The sequence below is a fragment of the Macaca fascicularis genome, chromosome 1, assembly GCF_037993035.2.
Source record: "Macaca fascicularis isolate 582-1 chromosome 1, T2T-MFA8v1.1".
Lineage (NCBI taxonomy): Eukaryota > Metazoa > Chordata > Mammalia > Primates > Cercopithecidae > Macaca > Macaca fascicularis.
Window position 1 is genome coordinate 186,053,256 of NC_088375.1, and position 23,321 is coordinate 186,076,576.

Sequence of the window (23,321 nt, forward strand, 5' to 3'; positions counted from 1 at the left end):
AACTGAGCAGCTCTGAAGAGTCAGAATACTCTGCCTCTGTTCCACAGTAGCACTGCTGCACAGCACTCCCTGCTGCCTCACATCACCCAGTCCCAAGTTTACATCCTGGGCAGGAGTGGCTGGTGCCTGAGCCCGGATTTCCTATTGCTGCCATGGCTGCCGGGGAACAAAGAGGTGGAATCTGGCTGGCTTCCATGCAGGGAGGTAGGGCACAATCACGGCCTCATCTTGTAATGATGAGGAGCAAACTCACCCCACCCAACCCCCCATCTAGTAACAGTGTTAGATGCTGAGCATTCCCCAAAGAACATGGACAAATGCCTCCTACACTTGGGAGGGAACAGAGCATGGATTTGAACTCAGATCTGCCTAATTCCAGACCCAAGGAAGAGAAGAGGTCATCCCTGACCACTGCTGCCCATTCCAGCATCCTATGGACTGTGAAACTATTAGTCCATTCCATTCACATAGGACATAGTATAAAATAATAATACAGTACAATAAAAACAACAATACAGCATTTTTGAGTTACTATTATGTACCAAAACCTGTGCATTAGCTCATTTAATACTCACAATATTATCCTGCATTATAAATTGATATAAACCTGTAAGCTTATCTTCTTCCTCCTGCTGGATTATACATTTCTTGAGGTTAGAGAACATCTCTTATCAATCACTCCATCCCAGCAACACTACCATGGAGCTTGGTGTGTAGAAGGTTCTTAATAAAACCGTGATGAATTGCTATATTTAACACTTGCCTCATCCTTGTTCCCTAAACCAGTCTCTCCTCCTTAATTTACTCATACATTCTCAAAAGCAGACAGCTTGCTTAAACTGTTTGTTCCCTGGAAGAGCATAGACATTAAAGCTGGACAGTCCTGGGTTTGAAGCCTGCTCCTCCATATGCTGGCCAAATTACCCTGAGCAGGTTTCAGATGAGTGTGGCTGTGAGGCTCTCTCTGTCTGTCCTTAATCACTTTCATGAGTAGCAATACTTCAGATAAGAATATTTAAGAACTGCATGGATATGTCTGTAGATCAAGGCACTAGTCACAGCAATGAATGTTTCCTTTCTGAAAGACAATCTAGTGTAGTCCGGGGAGAGCAGAGTAAGGAGAGCAATTGGTAAGATTTTGGACTCTGAGAATCAGGTTAACCTGAGCTCAAATTCTAACTCCATTACATAGTAGCTCAGTGACCTTAGAGAAAGTTATTTACATTTTCTAAGCCTTTGTTTTCTCCTCTGTAAAATGGTAATACAGGGCTTTTATGAGATAAAAGTGAAAATGAAATGAGATAATTCGTGTAAAGTCACATAGTAAGCACTTCTTAAATGTTAACTACTGCTGCACTTACCACTATAAGCTCAGAAAGAAAAGATGGCAGGAACTACATCAAAGGCTAACAGGAGTTATATTTGAGTGACAGGAAGGTGATGTTACTTTTTTTCTTTTTTGCTTTCTATGTTGAGGACCATTTTTCATTTGTAATAGTGATTTTATAGTCAGTCAATCCTCTTACCAAGCATTCGACTTCTGGAAACTGTTCTAAGAAAAAAATTCTGAAATGTGGAGAAAACTTTAGGGATTAGAGTATTCATCAGTGCATTTTGAAAACAGTGCAGCATTGAAAACAAAATAAATGTGCCACAGTGGGGAAATGGCTAAATGAATTATGGGGGTTCATATAATGGGATAATATGTCATATTATAACACTATTACAATGCTAGTTACAAAGAGTTTACTAACAAAGAAAAATGCTCAGGTTGTAATGGCAAATGAAAACGGGACCCCTTTGCAAGTTCAAGGTCAGGAGGTAACTTGCTGGCCTAGAAGGTGAGCATCAGTGATCCCCTCTGTTTAAAGCAGAGAGAATGGTTGATATCTAGGCATCACTGCTCTTATGGAAATCCTGGAACACAGAGAACATTTGTTTGTGTGCTCCTCTCCACTGAGGATGTGGGGTAGGAAGAGTGCAGTCCATGATGAAAGAGGTTCTTGAAAAGCTTGTGGTCCATTTGTGGAAGCTCCTTCTCTACTTGTAGCTGGGGGAAATTTAGGCCTTGAGAGAACAAGGGACTTGCCCAGGGTCACATAGTACACCATCAGCAGAGCAGGGGACCTGAACTCAGTGATATCTCCTCTGCATACCCTGGGGGCATTATCCCACACTCACGAGGGATGGACTTGCCAGAGAGGCTAGGCAAGACGCTAGTGAAAATCTGAATGTGGAGCAAAAGGATGTTCCTGGAAGTTTCCACATTATTCTCCTCTGGTTCTCACTGAGACAAAAGTAGCATAGTGATAAGAAATGGGGTTCTCCCAGTCCCTCCAGGGGCATTGAGGAAAGAGACATTTGAAAAGAGAAGGCTTATGCCCTGGTCTCCTCAAATCCACACATGGAACTGGCTCTCAGGCTCAGCAAAGGAATGGAAAGAACATAACCCTATGTAACTGGAGAACTTGAATCCAAGTCCAAGTCTAAAATTTCTGGAAATCTCCAGTCTTCTGCTGTACACTGTCATGGGAGGTGAGGTGGGAGGAGACAAGAAGAAGACAAGAAGACCAGGTAAAATATGATTACAATTCTCTGGGCCTTGGCCCACACTTAAGGTGATACCAGAGGAAGTGGTAAAAAGGTGTTGGGTTATGATGTATTTTGAAGGTGGAGACAATGGATTAGCTATAGGTGTGAGCAAAGAGGCATAATGGGAACACCAGTAGTTTTGGCCTGAGCATTTTTCTCAGCTGCAGTGTGGAGATGTGCATATGTGTCTATGGGTCATGTGTCTATGGATGCTGACATGAGGCTACACCACAGAAATACTTTGGAATCTCTCTGTGACTCAGTTTCTTCCTCTGTAAAGTGGGAATTGCAATAGTAGTGACCTCACAGGGTTGTTGATGGCACTGAATGGATTAACTCATATAAAGTACTTAGAACTGTCTCTAGAAAATGATAAATGCTAGGTAAGTGACATAATCACTGCTCCTACTCCTAAGCATATTTTGACAAGTGAGAAGCTCAGCTTGTCCTGTCTATATTGACTCTTACTTTGGGTACTGCCTAGGTGTTCTCTGATGGGGTTTGATCTGAATCGTCACTGGCTGGATCCCTCTCCATGGGTCCACCCTACCCTGCATGGAGTGAAACAACTCATCGTCCAGATGTACAACGACCCAGTAAGTAACTGAATGCCCTCCACAGCTGCTGATCTATGGCTTGATCTGGGAAAGGGAAGCGTTGTATTGGGAAAGTCCACTAGAAGTTGCAAATTAGGAATACATAGCTAAAACCAGGGAGGCACTAGGCCTGCTCTTCTCTGAGTCCAACAGACCCAAGGACTTTCTCCCAATCTCTTTTCCTGCAACCTCTTACAAATAGTGGATTCAGTTGTGGAGGCCTGGTGGGTTAAAGGAAATATATTGGAGTGTATCTATATTTGTCAAGGATCTTTGGTTACAAGCTAAAGAAATACAACTTGAATTAGTATAAGCAAAGTAGAGAATGTATTAGAAGAATACCAAGGGCATGTCACGCAATTGAAGACTGTAAACTGGCTTCTTCTACACATTGGGAACATGACTGGTGAGTGTCGCATCCAAAGGTTCTCAACACTACAGTAACTTATGCTCATTTTCCAGTTCCAGTTCCAAAAGGATTGTGATTGACCTAGTTGGGAGGACGTGCCCCCTTCTGGGCAAGTCAGTTCTGGCTCAGGAGAAAGAATATGCAAGGACAAGGCAGCCTCTCTGGAACCACATGGTTGGAGTTGGAGGGTGGGTTGGTACCTGTTTTCAGAAAAGAGGGCCTACCATTTCAGAAGAAAGAAGGGGACATAGGCAGATAGAGCAATGGGTGTCCACACCAAGTTTGCTCCCTGGGGCAAGTTCTTGTTTGTAAGAAATAGGAGAAGACAGCAGAGTTTCATAGCTTAGAGAAATGAAGCAAACTACAGCATTCTGTCTCTAAAGAGCTATCGCAGAATGGGTGGGACAGACCTTTTTTCAGGTTGGGGATATGGGAAGAGGTAGAGAAATAGAACTGTTTAATGACTATAGCTGCTTGAGAATGGAGTGTGTGTATGTGAGCTGTGAGCTTTGCTTTACTAAAAGTGTTCAACTTTTAGTCCAAAAGGATGTACAGAGGAGACTCAACTGTTGGAAGACATTCTAGTGAAATTCCATTTGAGTCCCTTCCAACTTCAGTGACTGATTTTTATGGCCCATGACTGCTGTCAGGTGAGAGATGGTGATTGCTAAGACAACAAAGGTCACACAGTTGGGGTACTTCAGAGATGCACCAATGTAACCCATTCTGCTTACCCTCATTGAGGATCCCAGTGAAACTTTCCTGAATTAAAGAGCAACACAGGTATTGATCAGATTAAGCATTTGTGCTTAAAAACAAATGCATATATTAGAGCAGGGATTAATGAAAAAGTCGGTCCTGAGGTGCAATGTAATTTTCTTGGCTATGAAACTCAACTGTTATCTTGGCCCTCCTATGTGAATTTTGCTTTCCTAGGTCCTTTCACAGTATACCTTTTGTGTCATGGCTTGCATAACCATAACTCTAGGATATTTGCCTTCTTCCCCAGCTCATCCTTCTTTGTCTATAAAAGAAGGTGTGAACTGTGCTCACCAAATCCATATGCAGAGATAGAATGATTATGGTTTGCTGCCTTTCTCTAAGCTTTGAAACCCCACTGTCTTCTAGTTCTTACAGACACGAACTTGCCCCTGACCTCTCAATGTCATCCTGATCAGCTTTCCTTGCAGAGAGAAGCTGCTTCTGATTTTCTCAGGAAGTATCTGTAGTCTGCAGAATTCTGCCCTCCCAGGCTTCCGTGTTGACTGCAGTTTCCCTGATAGAATCACAATACTTCCTTCTCAAGGAGAACAAGCTCCTACATTTTTTTTCCTGATCTGGCTGATAATAGATATTCAATAACTGCATGTTGAGTTAAGTTGGATTGAACACAGAAAATCCTATTATGCCAAATGCAATATGGCTTATAGATGCAAAACAATTATTCCCAGGTAGGATGGTGAGGCACAGTGAAAAACAAACCAAAAAAAACATAAAAATGACATTGGACCAGAAAGAGTGACAGAGTGGAAACCATTGAACAAAGTGGTATTTTAGATAAATCCCCAAAGAGAGAAATGGGAGTTTGGGGGCAGCCTGGGGGAGGAACACAAGGGAAGTAGGTTAGGGTTGCTACAGAGGAAAAGGCTTCAGCATGCCATTGCTGTCATTAATTACTGATTTACTCACAAACAACTGGGCGCTCGTTCATGCTGCAAAACACAGATCCAGCCGGAGTGAGTTACAGAGATATTAGGAAATGATTTGCGTCATGAATACATTGATCATCAGCTGGTTAGATCTTAGTAAGTACATCTTGGGCACTGAGTTAGTTGTATAAGCCATTTTCTTACTGAAAGGCTACTCATTTATGCCTCAAGCAAGGGCGTGGAGCACTAATATAGGAGTCAAGCTGGCCTGGAAGAGGATCCCAGCTCCCTTGGTTCCTTCCTCTCTTGCCCACTCTCTCTTTCCTCACTCAATCTTTTACTCCACTTTTTCCTTTCTTCTTTACACAAATATTTATTTATATATGGGTTTTCTATGTGCACTGAGGTTCTAGTAGTGAAAAAGAAAAACCCCAACTCTTGCAATACAGTGGGGAAATAGACTTTAAACAAGTAAATACTGATAAATATATATTTATAAGATGTGTCAGGGGCTACCAAGAACAAAGCACAAAGTATGACTTCTAGGTAGAATGGTCATAAGTCTTGGCTTTCCTGGGGCAGTTCTGGTTTACACCTGTTGTCCTGGAGTATCTTTTAACAACGTCCTCTTTTCACTCTCAAAACTGTTCTGATTTGGATGATAAATTATACACTCTCTCTAGTTAAAAATGATGTGAGGCCACACGCGGTGGCTCACGCCTATAATCCCAGCACTTTGGGAAGCCGAGGCAGGCGGATCACCTGAGGTCAGGAGTTCAAGACCAGCCTGACCAACATGGCAAAACCTGGTCTTTACTAAAAACACACAAAAAAATTAGCCAGGTGGGGTGGCACATGCCTGTAATCCCAGCTATTCGGTGGGCTGAGGCAGGAGAATTGCCTAAACCTGGGAGACAGAGGTTGCAGTGCAACATCGTGCCACTGTACTGCAGCCTGAGTGACAGATCAAGACAATAATAGATCAAGACTATTATTGTCTCAAAAAACAATAATAATAATAATAATGCAAAAACACCTAGCACAGTGCTGGTGTGTAGCAGACCCTCAACAACCATTACTTGGATCTGATTTAAATTCACATTTGACTTCAGACCTCTTTGTGCCCAGTTGCAAACAATGCGGTGCCCTGAGGCATCTGCCCTAACAGCTTTAAGTGCATTTCTGCTCCTGAACTTCAGTATCACATACATAGTCACTCAACCCTGAACTATCTGAACTTCCAGGACAACGTCTGGGCTTGTTTCTAAATGCACAGCCTCACTCCTCCTGTCTAGATTGCCTTCTGCCTACAGAATCAACAAGCAGAGAATCAGCGAGACCCTCCAACATCAACTGTCATTCCTTCAGGCCCTGTGCTGGGTGCCGAGGAGTTCGCAGCCTGGTGGAGACAGACATTTACAGACAGTTATTCTAGATGCATTTATAGAGTGAAGCACAGGGGTTGTGGGAGCCCAACCCAGGAGGCAACACCTGAGCTGATACATGAGGGATGCTCAGGTCAGGGAGGACTTTCCAGGCAGAGGAAACAGCATGTGCACCTGCCCTGAGAGGGTGGCTTACTCAGGAGACTGGAAGTCATTCAGTGTGGCTGGTACCAGGGGCAGACAGAAGGGGTAGTTGCGACACAGGGAGCAATCTGGACTTTATTTTCATGGGAATAGGCAGCCACTGAGGACTTTAAGCAGGGAATTGACAAATTAGGTTTGCATTTCAGAGAGACCCCTCTGGTGCCCGTTAGAAAAATAGATTTGGATAGTGCCGAACTAGAGACTGTGAGACCATTACAGCTTGCTGCTGTGGAGTTGAAAAGGAACAAGAGGAGTCTAGCAGTAATAAGGAGCCAGACCTAAGGGACATGGTGACTGTGGCTGATGGGAGGGGAAGGAGTCTTGCATGATCCCTGTGGTTTTCACTTGGGTAGCCGAGTAGTGTGGCACTTTGCCTGAGATGGGAACCCAGGAGGAACAGTTAGTAAGGGCCAAGCGATGCATTCATCTTTAGAGGTGCTCAGTGTACAGTAGACCTGAAGTGGTATGTCTGGCCCGCACTGGAAGGCTTCTGGAATGAGCCCTTCTGTGTGCTTCTAACCTGGCAGCAGGAGCCTACTGTCCTTGTATTAGTGATGACATTGACTTCAAAGGCTGCTTTCCTAGCCCTGTGCTCACTAAAATCTTACCCCTCTTGGGGACATTGGTATTATATGATGATCTTGAAAACAAAGTGTTTAACCAGGAGGACTGCCCTGGACCTGAGATATAAAGTGTTTCATGCTCCACTCCCATGATAGCTCCCTGTGGACACTGTGGCCTGGCACCTGTTTGCCAGTTGTGATTGATTGTCCCGCAGGGAAAGGGTCTGGTTAACTCATCTCAGGGTCTCTGGTGTCCAGCAGAGACTGGACACCAGACGTTGAGCAAATGATGAAGCGAACCAAGAGCTTCTGTGACTTGGTTTTAGAAGACTTTCCTGATAAAAGGAAGAATTGAACCACAGACCCCTCCCCAATCTTCTCTCTCCCTCAGAATATCCCCTGATCCCACTGCCACCATCACTGTGCCCTCCTTTAATGAAGGCTCTGATCTGGTGACAGAGGTTTCCCTGCAACCTGCTGAGATTGTCCAGCACTCCCAGGGATAGAACCTGAGATGGCATCACCCACTCCCATTCCTATGAGAGAGGATTCTGATCATCTTCACATACTTGCTTCAGCCCTGGACTCAGTATCTACCCCATTTTACCCCCCGCCCCCCCCAATTGAAATTAGCTCTCTATGGCCATCAAGGGCTCACTCATATCCCAGATCCCTTGTCTTCCCAGTCCCTAACCTGTCCTCACCATCTAACCATATCTTGTTGGGGAGCTGCGCTGAGACATTTTGATATCTTTAGTGGTGGTAAAGACCAGGGAGCCAGTTCTAATTCTGCTGTAATCCAGGCCTCTCCTTCCAATTCTGATTTTAGATCTGAGATCTAATTAGCACCGGAAATGATATTACCTTTCAGGTGAGAGCTTACCCCCTATCCACGGGAGTTTGGCTTTCTCCTAGCACACACACCACACAGTATGACAGTGACTTCACATCACACAATCAGCCACACAACCAGAGTCACTCACCCACAAGGCCACAGACAGTGCCCTCCTCTCACAGCTATATCCAGTTAATGATTTTAGAAAGCTAAGCCCATATGTGAATGGGCTTCCTAGAACCATCCATCTGCAACTCCACTAGCATCTAACTATGTACTTGTCAGGGTACCCAGTGTTTGATGAAGCTAAATAACAAAGTAATATTTGCTTTAAAATCCTCAGTTAATTGACTGCAGCACACATTTTTCAATGTTCCCATTTGCAAGGCTCTTGAGCTATCTCTGAGGTTACAGAGATTAATAGGGCAGAGTCCCAGGTCAGGAGAAGCTTACAATCTGATGAGAAGGCCAGACCCTTATGAAATTTTAATTCCAGGCAGTCAGGAAGGTGTGCTATAATTAAGTAAACACAGTGCTTTGGAAACATGGGGCTGAAAGAGATTAATCCATGTGGGGGTGGGGAGTGGGTGATCCAAGGAAGCTTTTTTGAGAAATCTGCATTTGTACTGGCCCTTTGGAGATTGGTAATACTTCATCAGGTGGCTGAGCTTTGGAGAGAAGGGAAGTTATAGGGAAAGGGGAGAGGGCATTCCAGGAAAAGCTGAGCAATGGAACGGGGGTGGAAGACCTCAGCTTCTGGGCTTGGTGTGCAGGATTTATAACAGGTAGCTGTGAGAGGGCATGTGAGGTGCAGGCTGAGGAAGCCCATGGATGGGTTTGAACACTGCCCCAAGGCATTTGGCTTCTTCCTATGGCCCAGTGCTCTCTTCTTACTAAAATCAAGGTCTCAGGCCCTCTTTTAAATTGATTTTTAATTGAATTAAATACCACAACTAAAAAAAAATCAAAGCAATGAAACAAAGTGCCACTTGTTAGGAATATTCCAGCATACATCCTCTCTCTGTCTTGAAAATCAGAGTAGTCAGTGGAGAGTCCTCAAAGACGCTGGAGCAAGGGAAAGAGAGATCAATGAAAAACATTTCCAGCCACTCGATTCTTCAATCTAGAAATCTTGGAGTCATTCTAAAATTTAAATCCACCTGGGTCTGTCTTCCCTGCTTTAAATTCTTTCAGTGGTCCTGCATTACTTCTAGAATAAAGGCTAGTGTTCCCTGGCATACTGTTCAAAAACATGCCCTATTCATTTCATTCAGTACCTTTCTGTACTCCCAGGACCTAGCACAGAACCCGGCACTGTAGAGAATATTCTGCTGAATGATGAATTCACAGATGAATAAACAATGCATGCTTTAGAAAATTACTAAGGCTGCAGTGTGGAGACTGGGTCAAAGGAGGTGAGACTACATGGGAAGAAGGGAGACCAGGTAGGTGCTTATTGCCATAGTCCAGGTGAAGAATGATGAGATCCCAACTCAAGTGAAAAGGCTGTTGCTAAGAAGAACCCCCCAGGGTCTGTCTGGGGCGGTGAATGGGTTTCCACCAGCCCTTTCCTTTACCTCCTGAGTCCCTCAGAACCCAAAGTTGCTATTTTGAGAGGTTTCTACACTCCGAGGTGATTTTCCCCCGTTTACTAGAGGAGAAAGGCCCTCCTCAGCTGCTGCCTGTGTTGCTATAACAACTTGGCTGCAGCTCTTTTAGACAGATCCGTTTCCTTAAATCATTTAAGGAAAATTAGCTGCCATAACAACGCAGAGCAGTTTTTAAAATAGAGCAACACGGGGCTGGCTTTTTTTCCTTTTCTTTTCTTTTCTTGCCTCCTGCAGTCCTTAAGATAAGCTGCTCTCTTTCTGTCAAATAAATAAATAAATTATAACACATTTACTTGACAAACAGAGCAGCTGGTGACATGGTCAAATAACACACACAGAACCAGCACTCATTCACACCAACCCACAAAATACACACACAGATACACACACACACACGCACGCAACATAGCCATATGCAGAAAACACATACATTCACAAATCAAACAGAAAATACGTATACATAAAAACATAAACATGGTAAATAAAAACAGGCACATAAACAAGTATGCAGTTCTACATAATTACACCAAGGAGACATACAAAAACACACAGCACAGTTTCACCATTCAATTAAACCGAGGTCTGTTCTCAGGGGAAGCAGAGGTCCCACTTGGTGGCCAGGCTAGAAGGCCCTCAGATGGCAGCTCCTCACTAGGAACCAAGGGACGCGAGTGTCCGTACCTGACAGGCTTTCGAGTCCATGGGCCTGGAGGAGATGCTTTTTGTGGAAGGAGTAAACCCACTTTGTGGAGGGTGAGAGGTAAAGGGTACCCCTCATACACCCCACATACACACTCAGAAATAAACTAGGAGGACAGGAGACCATAGCCATGGCATTCTGGGTGAGGTAATTCTTTACCCCCTATGGTAGGATGTTTATCACTCCCTAGGAAAAGATAGAACCAGCCCTGTTAAAAATCACATCCCTAGGGCACTTGCAGACTATGTCACTGAGGCCTTAGCAACTCTGGGAACTAGGCTGTGGGTCCCCAAACCTTTGTTCCATCTCCATGTCTCCTGACTTGATTATCCCAGAGGTTCCCTGCAGGGAGCAGCTGAAACTGTGTGGCAGTAAATGGGGCTGGGATACGAAGTCCTCCGCCAGGGTGGCTGAACCACTCATTTTCTTGGTGCTCATAGGTGAGTCTCTTAGCCTCTCTGGGACTTTACTTTCCACCTTGTCTATACCTTGTAGAGGTTGAAGATTGGTCTCCAAAGAGCCCCTCTGTCTCCAGCTTTCTGTGCCATTGTAGAGATGTCTGTTGAGTATAGCTCTTGATCCACTGATGGGCAGAACTTCCATAAGGCACAAAAGTCTTGGCTGCTACCAAGGATAGACTGATTGGATGCTTAATGAAGGTGCTTAGTACAAAGCAGATACTCCATAAACATTAGTTTCCAAAGCCTCAGTGTGCCCATCTGCTAAAAGAGAAGAAAAATCTCTGACCTGCCTACCTCACCAGTTGTAGAGCAAGATCCAAAATATGTGAATGTAAAGTGTTTTATAAAGGTGAGGAAGGATTCTTGCCATGGAGAGGAATGTCCTGTTGAAATGTTCAGACAGCAGCCAGCTGCTGGAGGTGCCATGAGGGATAGATTAAAGCACCCACACCAGCACCATGGATTGCACACTTAGGTCTGCTCAAATAGTTTTCCACTCCTACCCACATGCCCCAGGAAATCAGTAAATAGCCACTGAGGTGAAAGGTTCAATATGGAAATAAAGACTTGAAGTAAATGTGATATTGTACAGGGGGCTCTGAGAACACAGGGTGCTTTGGATTCATGAAATTTTTACGGTTTTCCCTACAACAGTTTGAGATGGTTTATGAAACTTTAAGGAATTTTAAGAGAAGTCATTACTTTTCTGAAGGGCAACTTCTCCCACCTGTGATAAAAGACATGGTTTTTCTAAGTCTAGATTTTCACTTTGACTCCAGCAGAAAGCAGGGTAGAGATGGATTTCATGCTTCTGAGTAATATTCCTGTCCAGCAGGTTGTCTCCTTCAATTTTTGTAACACCTTTTCATCCCAAAACACTCCAGATACCTCTCAACTACTAACTAGATATATATTACTTCAAATGTAGAGTTTCTAGAAGGTTCTTTTTGAGTCCAGCCCATTAAACTCTTTATGCCTCAGTTCCCCTATTTGTAAATTGAGAATGGCAATGCCCGTCTTCTGGAATTTCTGTTGAGAATAGATAATATGCATATATATAACCTTTAGTAGCAGGTATATGAGAATAGACTTTACACACCTGGCTATTGCAGCACTTACCTCACTGTCCCCCAGCCCAGCTCCCATACTCCACTATACACTGTAACTCTATTAAGGTCTTAGCCTTAGCATTAGTCATTTTTATATCCCCAACACCCAGCACAGGGGACAGGCCCTCAATGAATGTGTCCCGGGAGAGAGGGAGAAAAGGCAGGCAGGAAAGAAGAAAATCACTTATTAAAACCCGGAAATGCATGACTGTAATTCCAGCATTTTGAGAGGCCAAGGTGGGAGGATCACTTAAGGCCAGGAGTTTGAGACCAGCCTGGGCAACAAAGTGAGTCCCCATCTGTAGACAATAAAAAAGAAAGAAAGAGAGACAGAGAGGGAAAGAGAGAAAGAGAAAGAAAGAAAGAGAGAGTGAGAGAGAAAGAGGAAGGAAGGAAGGAGGGAAGGAAGGAAGGAAGGAAGGAAGGAAGGAAGGAAGGAAGGAAGGAAGGAAGGAAGGAAGGAAGGAGGGAAGGAAGGAGAAAGAAAAAATGAATTAGTTGGGTATGGTGGTACAGGCCTTTAAGTCTTAGCTACTTATGAGGCAGCAGCAGGAGGATCCCTTGAGCTCAGGAGTTCTTGGCTATAATGAGCTATAATCGCACCATTGCACTCCAGCCTGGGCAATAGAGCAAGATACTGTCACATGCTCACACACACACACACACACACACACCTGGAATTAACATCTGAAAAGACTTGTGAAAATACAAATTCGCTGAGTAAAGTGCAGAAAAAAATGTTCCAAGTCAAGTGACACTCTCAAAATCCTCCTTACTCTTTAGAACCCACCTCCAAGTCCATCATCTTCAAGGGTTCCCTGTATACTTTGTTCCACAATGAACCCTCATTTCTTTGTTCTTCTGCAAACCCCTCCAGTGCAAAGGACCTACCTTCACCTCCCTGCTGCCCTGACCAGGGCCAGATGCTCATTGGTAATTCAGTGAGAACCTCTTGAGCAGTTGACTGATCAAAATGCAGTCTCTCTAGAGGGCAGTTGTTTGGATTCCTACAGGCATCCCACAGAGCTGGGTAAACCCCCTGGTTAAGGTGCAAATCATGCTGTGTTTTAGTGATCATTTTCCTGTCGCCTCGTTTATTCTTTGAGCTGCTCAAACATAAAAATTGTTTCTTTTTCATCTTGTTTCTCCATCTTCTGTCAGAGTCCAACACTTAGTAGGCACTCAGTGAGTGTTTAGGGAAATCTTGGTAGCTCCCTTATCTGACCCATCATTTCTCAGCAAGACAGCACTGAAACATCCCAGAGAAATTCATTGCACTTGCAACTTTCAAACCTCCATAATTCTCTCTCACTGTATTGTATTTCCATGAACTAATCTTTCCTTCATATTTGGCCCCCACTGATCCTCTGTCACAAAGAGCTCTTACATATGGAATCTCTTCTCAAGCTCACAAATTTGGAAATTCTGGAGCATTAGAATCCACCCACATAGAATCTCCATCAGAAACCCACAGATTCTAAAGTTTTCTTCTTTGCTCCCTCTCTGCTGCTGATATCTATTCAATTTACGTTGGTTTCAAAATTAGACCAAACTTGCTTCTCCATTTTCTATGTCCCACGGTCACTCAATTACCCAGGCCACAAATGAGCTAAAAAAGAGTCTCTGTGGGTAGTCCGACACTCCTGCAATAACCTCTTGTCAGTTACCGAACCACTCTGGTTTACCCCAGGTCATCTCTTCCAGGAACTTTTCCAGTTAACCCACCCCATCCATTTCTTACTTCTCCCATATACTCCTCCCTTTCCATGCCCCCGTCTGAGCAGGTTGCGATCTACATATAGCCTGCTACCCCATTAGGGACTCAGCTGAGCAGGCTGCAGAGTACAGGTTACATTTTAGGGTGTTTTGTGTTCAGCATATGTGGAACTTCTCCAAGAGTTATTTTTGCTTGTTGCCGTTGAGAGGCTCTCGAGCCCACGATGAATTCACTCTAGTACATCAAATAGCATATTGCACTTCAGAAATCGGCCTTAGCCATGGGAAATCAAGTAAGCCAGATGCCTAATTAGTCCATTATTTACTGTGGTGGAAAGAGCTGAATTCTGATAAGAAAAGGACCAGGCTAATCACTCCTTCCAGCAAGAACTGAAGTGTTTAACCTTCTATCAGGAAATTGCCCCTATTTTCTTTAAGTCCTAATGCCCATCTCCCAACTCCTATACCGGTCCCAAGTGTCTGGCTGTGGGAAGTCTTATCAGCTTGGGTATGGCCCAGCCTTCTGGCCAATGAGCCTTGATGCTCTACCACTCAGCAAGTCTTTCCAGGCTTGCTTTCACTTGAAGGCTACTAAAGTGTATACATAATCTTCCCTGTACAGTAATCTTCAAAAGGAAAAAGTCAAGCACTTTTTCCTGAGTGCAAGCACTGTATGCTAGAACACAATGGCAAGTAACAGTCCCTTCCCTCAAGGAGCTGATGATCTAGATTACAGCAGTGGTTTTCAAACTGTTCTTAGAAAAGTTGCAAGGGGTCTGAAGGGGCTTCTCTCCATTTTACACAAAGCAGGATAAGTCTGTGGTTAAGAGCTCAGGCTCAGGCCCAGGTTTAAATCTCAAGTCAATGTTGACTCAATAACTTTGATACCTTGGGCAGGTTCCTTAACCTTTCTGAGCTTCAGTGTCCTTGTTTGTAAAGACTTGTTGTGAAGATTAAATAAGATGATGCCTGTGACTTACTTAAGGCATTGTGCCAGGCACATAATTCTCAAAAAAACTTAACTATTATTAGTATAAGAAGTGTATTTGAGGCCAGGTGCAGTGGCTCACGCCTGTAATCCCAGCACTTTGGGAGGCCAAGGCAGGTGGATCACCAGAGGTCAGGAGTTTGAGACCAGCCTGGCCAACATGGTGAAACCACATCTCTACTAAAAATACAAAAATTAGTTGGGTAAGGTGGCGGGTGCCTGTAGTCACAGCTACTCGGGAGGCTGAGGCATGAGAATCCCTTGAACCCGGGAGGCGGAGGTTGCAGTGAGCCGCGATCATGCCACTACACTCTAGCCTGGGTGACAGAGCGAGACTCCATCTGAAAAAAAAAAAAAAAAAAAAAAAAAAAAGTGTATTTGAATGAAAGATTCCTTGAGCATAGAAAGTTTGCAAACTTCTGGTCTGGAGCTCCAGACCAAGTCAACCAATGATTGAAGCACAGGGTAGCACATGTTAATGATAGACAACGGCTCCAGCTACCATGTGGGTAAAGTAGGGTCAGGTGAACTGGACTTAGGGGTCAGGCAAGGCTTTCCGGAAGAGGTAACCTCTCAGATGAGCTTTGAAGGAAGAGTAGGATTTTTTTAGACAAAGACTGGGGGAAGCATCACAGGCAGAGGGAGCAGATACGTGAGGACACAGGTATTAGGCAGGTGAACATACTTGGGAATTATAAGGAGTTTGGTTTGCTGGACTGGACAAGGGGAGCATGTGGAGAAGGGGCAGGAGGCAAGGTTGGGTGGCAGGCAGAGACAAGTCATAAAGAGCCCTGTGGGACCCCAGGAAGCTTGGACTTGACCCTGGGAGCCATGGATGACAATCCTTCAGGGAGTAGAAATACACAGAATTCAAAAGAGAGAGAGAAAAAAATCTTACTATGAGTTTCTGGGGTTTAAAATATATTGTTGTGTTTAAAGCTTTGAGCCAGCAATTGCAGTACTAGAAACCTAGACTTTAAAAAAATCTGAAGTGTGAATAAGGATTTATGGGGAAAAAACGGCCACAGAATAATTATTTATAAATAGTGAAAAACCCAGGAAAATCTAAATGCCTAACAGTGGTAAACTGATTAAGTCAATCATGATACATTCATATAATGGATGTTTATGAAGAGTTTATGTTATTGTTAAAATGCTTATGCTATAATTTTCAGTGGAAAAAAGCAGAAGACAAAGTTGCATATGTATTATATGTTAAGACATATATAACAACTAGGTTTAAAACATACACAAAAAGAATGGATGTAAACTAGATGTTAGCAGTGGTATTTCTGGGTACTAGGGTATTTTTTTTCCTCTTCCAACAGTTTTCCACAAGTATATGTTAACTTTATAACTAGAAAAAAGTTGTTTTTTTATATATTTTTTTATATTTTCCAACAGTTTTCCACAAGTATATGTTAACTTTATAACTAGAAAAAAGTTGTTTTTTTATATATTTTTTTATATTTTCCAACAGTTTTCCACAAGTATATGTTAACTTTATAACTAGAAAAAAATTAGGGAAGGAGGAGGGTACCTAGCCACCCACATATGAGGAGGAGCTTTATTTTATAAAACAGAACCAAACTCATCAGAGTCCATTGCCTGGTTCTAGGTCAGCCCATAGGATAAAAGCCTCATGAATCCAGCCCAACCCATATGATAGAAGAAAACTGGGTTCAGTACCCATCTATCCACCAGTCTGTCTAACCAGCCATCCTTCTATCTCTCTTTCCATCCATCTTATCTCTACCTTCTCTGTTCAAAACTCCTGTCCCAGAGGACTTCCCATATTCAGGCTCCTAACGTCCTAGGAAGGTTTCTAACTCTTCACCCTCTTTATAAGTATAACAGGGAATCTCCCTATCCCTTCCCTAGAGCACACCTCACATTTCCTACTTTGACCCTTCTCAGTCAACTAAGTCTTTGGCCTCCCAGCGCTGCCCTGTCAGCCAGAAGGACTTGAGACAGACTCTTTAATCTGATAGGGATTAAGAGTAAGGACTCTGAAGTAAAAAATTGTCTCTAGCCTCCAGTTCTGGCTCTACCTGCCACCCCAACTTTCTGAGCCTCCATAGCTCTGTCTGCAAAATGGGGGTAATACCATCTCTTAGAGAAGTGTTGTGAGGATTAAAAAAGACACCACACACACACACACACACACACACAAACACACAAATCCACTAAGCACTTATATAGTGTGGTCTTTTTTAAGGCTGGTAAATTGTAAGCAACCAATAAATGTTAGCATTTATTATCAGCTCAAACCTAGTAATATACAATAGCTACTATTTCAATGTTAATTTCACAAAGAGATCTTCTGAATAATATTTCATTATCCCCAATTATCACCATCTTTAAACTTTAGCATTTTAAAAACAGCTATAGCTCTAATTATTGAAATAGCAATGCAAGTAGGGTTTAAAAGACAGACTGGGTCAGGCATGGTGGCTCTTGCCTATAATCCCAGCACTTTGGGAGATTTGCTTGAGGCCAGGAGTTCAAGACCAGCCTGGGGAACACAGAGACTGCCCCCGTCTCTACAAAAAAAAAATTAAAAATTAGCCAAGCATGATGGTGCGCACCTGTAATCCTAGATACTAGGGAGGCTTAGGCAGGAGGATTGCTTGAGCTCAGTGGGGATTGTTGGAGGCTGCAGTGAACTATGATCATGACACTGAACTCCAGCCTGGGAGACAGAGAGAGACCCTGTCTCTTAAAAAATGTTTAAATATGTAAATAAATAAGGACAGATTAGAAGCAAGTTTGAGCCATTAGCTCAAATGCTGTGGCCACTCCCCATCCCCATCTTTGACAAAGTCTTTTTACAGCTGTGCTAATATCTTTAATTGGGTTACAACCAACCCAGTTCCAGAAGCTTTTCTTTCATAGGGTTTCCTGCATTTGTCAGTTTCAATTCATTCCAAGTGGATTTTACGGTTTAACCTTCAGAGGGCAAGCCGATTTCCTTCATTCCGAGGGTTTGGGTATGTGTGCATTTGTGTGTTGGGGGCAACTTACCATAATCCCTAAGGGCTGACGACAGCCAGAATGCTTCTAGAATGAATTATCAGTAAATGCGATACTCTAGATCCTCCCGGGGCGATTCCAGACACCAGGAGAGGCTTGGGGCGAGGCTTCTCTCACAGAGGCTGGAGGCGGAGTTTGTACGCTGATTGGCAGCTAGAGCCACTCTACACAGCAGCCCTCACCGGCTGATCCTAGAGGGCACTTCAAGGCCAAAGCTTTGCTTTAAACTCCTGGCACCACCTATGCAGACTCAGCAGTCGGGAGGGTTGACTTACTCAGGCTCCCAGTTACAAGAGGAAAACTTTCCTCTTAGAGTTTAGCTCCAGGCTATAACCTTGAAAAACCCTCCAACTGCTAAGGCGGTTCTTTATTAGACATCTTTGCTGTGTGACTCGGCCTCCTGGCATGGGTGGGGTGAATGAAAGCAGGGCTTCAGGACCCTGCGGGGGGAAAAGGGGAAGATGCTGCTATTTGTTAAGCATCCATTAAGTGCCAGGCACTGTTTCATCTAGTCCGTTTAACAGCCTTTTGAAATGAGCGTTTTTATCCCCATTTCTCAGGTGAGAAAACTAAGGCTCGGTGTGAATGCCCCTCCCCAACCATAATCTCTCCTGCTGCACACATTTATCACTCCACACCACACTGATCTGTTTATGTGCTTGTTTTCTCTCCTCTAATGTGAACTTCTTGAGGGATGAAACTCTTATTTCCGTCACCTCTGCACTCTCTTGCACAGAGCATAGAGCCTAATACACGAGTAAAATGCCAGATGAATGGCAGAACAAATGAAAAGCAGTTGAAACCTGCAGGGTCACACAACTGGTAGTCAAAGGACGTGAAGTGGAAGCCAGATCTGCCTGATACTAAGGCCCACGACCCTAGTGCAGCTCAGGGTGGGCGTGCTCCCCAGGGGCCCAGCAGCAGCCAGAGGCCCCTCGTTTCTCAGAGTCTCTTGTTTTAGCTTTAAAATGCATAAAAGCACCCAACCTAGAAAGAAGAAATTCTATTGATTTCCCCCTTTTTTTTTCTTGGTATGATGACACCTTTTAAGCACAAAAATTCAGAATTACCCCCATTATCTTTTGGTTAAAATGATATCATAAATAGATCTATTCCATTACCTTGGATACCCCCACTCTTCCCCCCACCACTGTAAGAAACATTGGTTTGAAAAGTCCAGAATGAACTCCAAAGATTGAGCATGCTAGGTAAATTAGGATCTGGGATCTTAAATGGGACTGGCTAATACTAACACAGGCAAGAGGTTTTGACCTTAGGATGTCTCCTGTTCATCCACAGGTTGTTGCCATAGCCTGGGATGTACACATCCCCAACTTGGCTACTTTCGACCTTGAATTAATAATGTAATTCTGGCCTTCTAGGGTCTCAGAGATCACTTTTCCCTATGTGGAGCCAGAAAACTTCAGAGCTGGGTGAACTAAAGAGGTGCTCCAAACTAACCCTTCATATAGAGAGAACACTTCAGCCCAGGGCAGGGCAATGGCTTGCTCCAGGTCACACAGTGGGACTGTACTACTGTAGAGCTAAGACTCAAACTCAGGTACCCAGGATTTCCACCGAACTTGGAGCACATGCACTCCAGACCCTGGGGATGAATCACTAGCACATGGGTCTTGTCATAACTATTTTCACTAATTTGTCACAGAGATGTATAGTTTTCAGAGCATATTCACATTCAAGCATTCACTTGACCCTTATTGCAACATTGTGAGACAGGGATTATTGTTTTGTTTTGTTTTGTTTTGTTTTAAGAGACAGGGTCCCACTATCTTGCCCGGGCTGGTCTCGAACTCCTAAGCTCAAGTGATCCTTCTGTCTCAGCCTCCCAAAGTGCTGGGATTACAGGTGTGAGCAACCATGGCTGGCCTATCGTTTTGTTTTACAGATGGAGAAACTAAGACCTAAAAATATTAAGTAACTTTCCCAAGAGACAGAGTCAGGATTGAATCTCAGTTCTCCTGACTCTAGGTGGCCCAGGGCTGAGCATACCCACTGATAAGTCAGAGGAAGAGAGGAGCAGGAGTGGCAAGGTAGAGCCTCATCTCTCTTGCTTTTCCCTCCTTTACCTTTCTAACAAAGCACCTGGACACGGGTCCCCTCTCAGACCACCATACCTTTCCCAAATGTCTCTGAGGGAATGAAGGGTAGAGCAGAGCAAGGTGTAAGAGAAGCAAAGGGTATTCAAGCGTCCAAGCCATGGTCATGGTTGGCCCAAGGGCCACCCCAAGGCAGAAGTGGCAGACTGAAGGCCACAGTAAGTCAAATTCTGAGAAATAAGGACCAGCCCATGGGTTGGATGGTAGGATAGAAAAAAGGTAGAGAGAATCCCCACGGGCATATGGTAGGAGGGATGCAGTTAAAACAAGAGCCATCACATGAACAGAAGTATGTAGGAAGAGAATACCAGGAAGGAGGTGGGTCTGCATAGTTTAGAGAGTCCCTTTGGGGAAGGAATGGATTAAAAAAAGAAAAGTGGTCAGATTCTAAAGGACCTCAGAATACCAGACTGAGAGATTTGAGTTTCATCCTTTTGGCCAAAGGCAACTGTTAGAGGTTTGTGGGCAGGAAAAGGGTAGACTGACAAGCATTAGCTCTGATTATGCAATCAGCACCAGTGTTTAGACCTCAAAATGGTGACCCCTTTAATCTGACAGTCTGCTTTGGTATAATTTGTTAAAAATGACAAAATGTCTCATTTGGCTGCAGTTCATTTTGACCTTTTTTAATATTAGAAAGTTAATTTCAGAAGGGAAATAAATGTATTAGTGTTGTCACAGTCATAAAAAAGATGAATTCTGTTCTGTCAAGCTATTTCTTTGAATGAATCCATCATGCTATAAAATGGTTGCTTTCTAACACTTAGCATCTTCTCAGCTCCCCCCTCTCTCCGTTTCTCCCTCCTTCCTTCCTTTCTTTCTTCTCTCTCCCCATCCCTCACTCCTTCCATCTGCCAACACATCTACTATGATGTGTTCTGGGGATAGAGAGAGACAAGAAATGGTCCCTGCTCTGAAGCAACGCTCACTCTAGTGGGAAAGGCAGAAAAGAAACCAGTCATTGGTGTGTGTAAGTGCCACAAGAGGAAAGAAGCAAGGACCCCAGGGAGCATGTAGAGGAGCTGTTTACCCTGCAGAGGCAAAGGCCTCCTTTAAAGTTGGAAACTGTGCCCTGTAGTAGAATTTCGGTTATGACTTTTGTGAAGGAGAAAAGACACTAAGTAGGATTCTGAAGCTTTGGGTTCCACTCCCATCTCTGGTAATTAGACAGTAATTACTAGGGACTGAGCACCCAGACCATGGTAAGGATTTCACACACATTATCTCACTTAATGCTCACACCTGTATCAAGGTAGTCTTATTTATCCCATTTTTTCAAAAGAGGAATATGAGGCTCGGGGATGAAGTAATTTGGCCCACTTGGGTTGTAAACCTTATATACAGAGTTGACTCCAAAATCAGGGTGGCTTGCAGTGCAGTGTGCTTCATCTCCGGCTAGCTATAGAGAACTGTACTTGACTGTTACGAACTATTCTGTACCAATTATGCTTACTAGTTGTATGACCTTAGAAAACCCAGTTCTTTTCTCACTCTGGATCTCAGTTCCTCATTTGTTCAAAGAAGAGGTTATATGAACTCTGAACTTCTCTGGTTGTAGAGGCCTCCTGGGATCTGAGGGCATGGTGTAAACTGGTGCTTCTCAAATTTTAATGCACAGGAAATACTTGGGTATCTTATTAAAATTCAAGTTCTGATCAGTAGGTGTGGAGTGAGGTTCTGAGAATCTGCATTTCTGACAAGTTGCCAGGGCAAGCTGATATTGCCAGTTCAAGGACCTTGCTATGATTTGAACGTATGTGCCCCTCCAAAATCCATACACTGAAACTGAATCCCCAATGCAATTGTATTGAGAGGTGGACCCTTTAGGAGGTGATCAGATCATGAAGGCCCCTCCCTCATGGATGGGGTCAGTGCCTTATAAAAAGGATTAAGAGAACTAGTTAGAACATTTTGCCCTTTCACCTTTCATTTCTTCCACCATATGAGAACACACCTTTCAAGGCCCCATCATGGAAGCAAATGCCAGATCCTCACCAGACACTGAACCTGCTGGTGCTTTGATCTTGGACTTCCCACCTCAAGAACTGTGAGAAATAAATTTATATTATTTATAAATCACCCAGCCTCAGGTATTTTGTCATAGCAGCACAAACAAACTAATACCCCATTCTGAGTAGCAAGGGTGTAACCGATGGCAGAAGCAAACTTTTGGGTCCAGGGTAGAACTACTGAGGATGTAAGATTTAAGATTGTTGAAATAAATGCAAACAGGAAAAGCAATCTTACTCAGATCTGGTCAGCAAATAGAGTTCTGGGTTCATCTTCTTACCTGAGAATTTTACTCTCTTGGATTTAAAACCAGTGATTCTCTTAAGAGATTAAAAGGAAGAAAAATTGAACTTTTAAGGTTTTGAAAAACTTTTTATACTGAGATCACATCTGTTTTAATTCAAGATTCAATCTGATGTTTCACCTGTAGCTCAGATTTCTATCTCAGGCAGGTGCAGCAACAACTCTCCTATGGGGAGGAGGCTATCTCCTTTCCCTCCCCACATCTTGGTAAGATGCAGCTTCCTTCCCAAGATGCACCGGCACAGTCACAACTTTTTAAAGCATAATTGCCTAAAGGCTTTCAGGGCTTCCCAGTCCCTACAGGGATGAGACTTCCCAGTATGGTATTCAAAGATTCAGACTCATCTCTCTACACTCCTTTGCTTAAAACCTTTATTTTATCCCTATATGCCTGCTCCTCTTTTCCTAAAAGAGCCTCTGGCCCACCCACATTCATATTGCCACTCCTGTTGCATTCGTTCCCATCCCTGCACTTGCACCCCTACACACTCCCCTCTGATTGGACTGTTACCCCTCCCCTCTTATTCTCTAGCCCTCAGAATTCCATATGACCTTCAGATGTTCGTGCCATTGCTTCCAGAAAGCCTTCTGTCACCATCACAGCTGTAAATGAGCACATACTATAGGCTTATACCTTTTGTATATCATTTATTTTCTAAGAATAACCATATCATCCCCATTTTATATATGAACAATAAGAGACATGGGGAATCCAACCTAGATCTGTTGAACTCTGAAGTGTTGATTTCTTCTCTCCTTCTTTACCCTCCCCCCGCAATTTAATGTATGTCTCTTGTAATCACATATTTCTTTGTTTTAGAGTTATTATTCTCTTTTGCTGAGAGGAGAATGTAGTTTTGCTGGGTTGAGAAGGTGAGGTAGATAGAACAACCTAAAAGATCGCTGGATGTTAAAAGTGAAGGGGAAGGCTGCAAGGGTAATGCAAATTGGGGAATAAGGGGCATATTTGCCCATGTCTTTTCAATGGAAAAGCAACACGAGAGCCCTTTACAGTGTGCAGACACCTTCTCTAGATTATCC

The 23,321-nt window shown here is 43.6% G+C and overlaps 1 protein-coding gene across 7 annotated transcripts in view; it reads left to right on the forward strand.

The window, feature by feature from the left end:
- The window catches only part of LOC107126370 (AGBL carboxypeptidase 4), a 1,456,730-nt gene that overhangs the window by 1,337,755 nt on the left and 95,654 nt on the right, over positions 1 to 23,321 (forward strand). For all 7 annotated transcript variants that reach the window (XM_065522893.1, XM_074007238.1, XM_005543434.5 and 4 more), the window contains one exon: positions 3,077 to 3,188. In XM_065522893.1, coding sequence (XP_065378965.1) covers positions 3,077 to 3,188 — 112 coding nt within the window. The remainder of the gene's footprint in view (positions 1 to 3,076; positions 3,189 to 23,321) is intronic.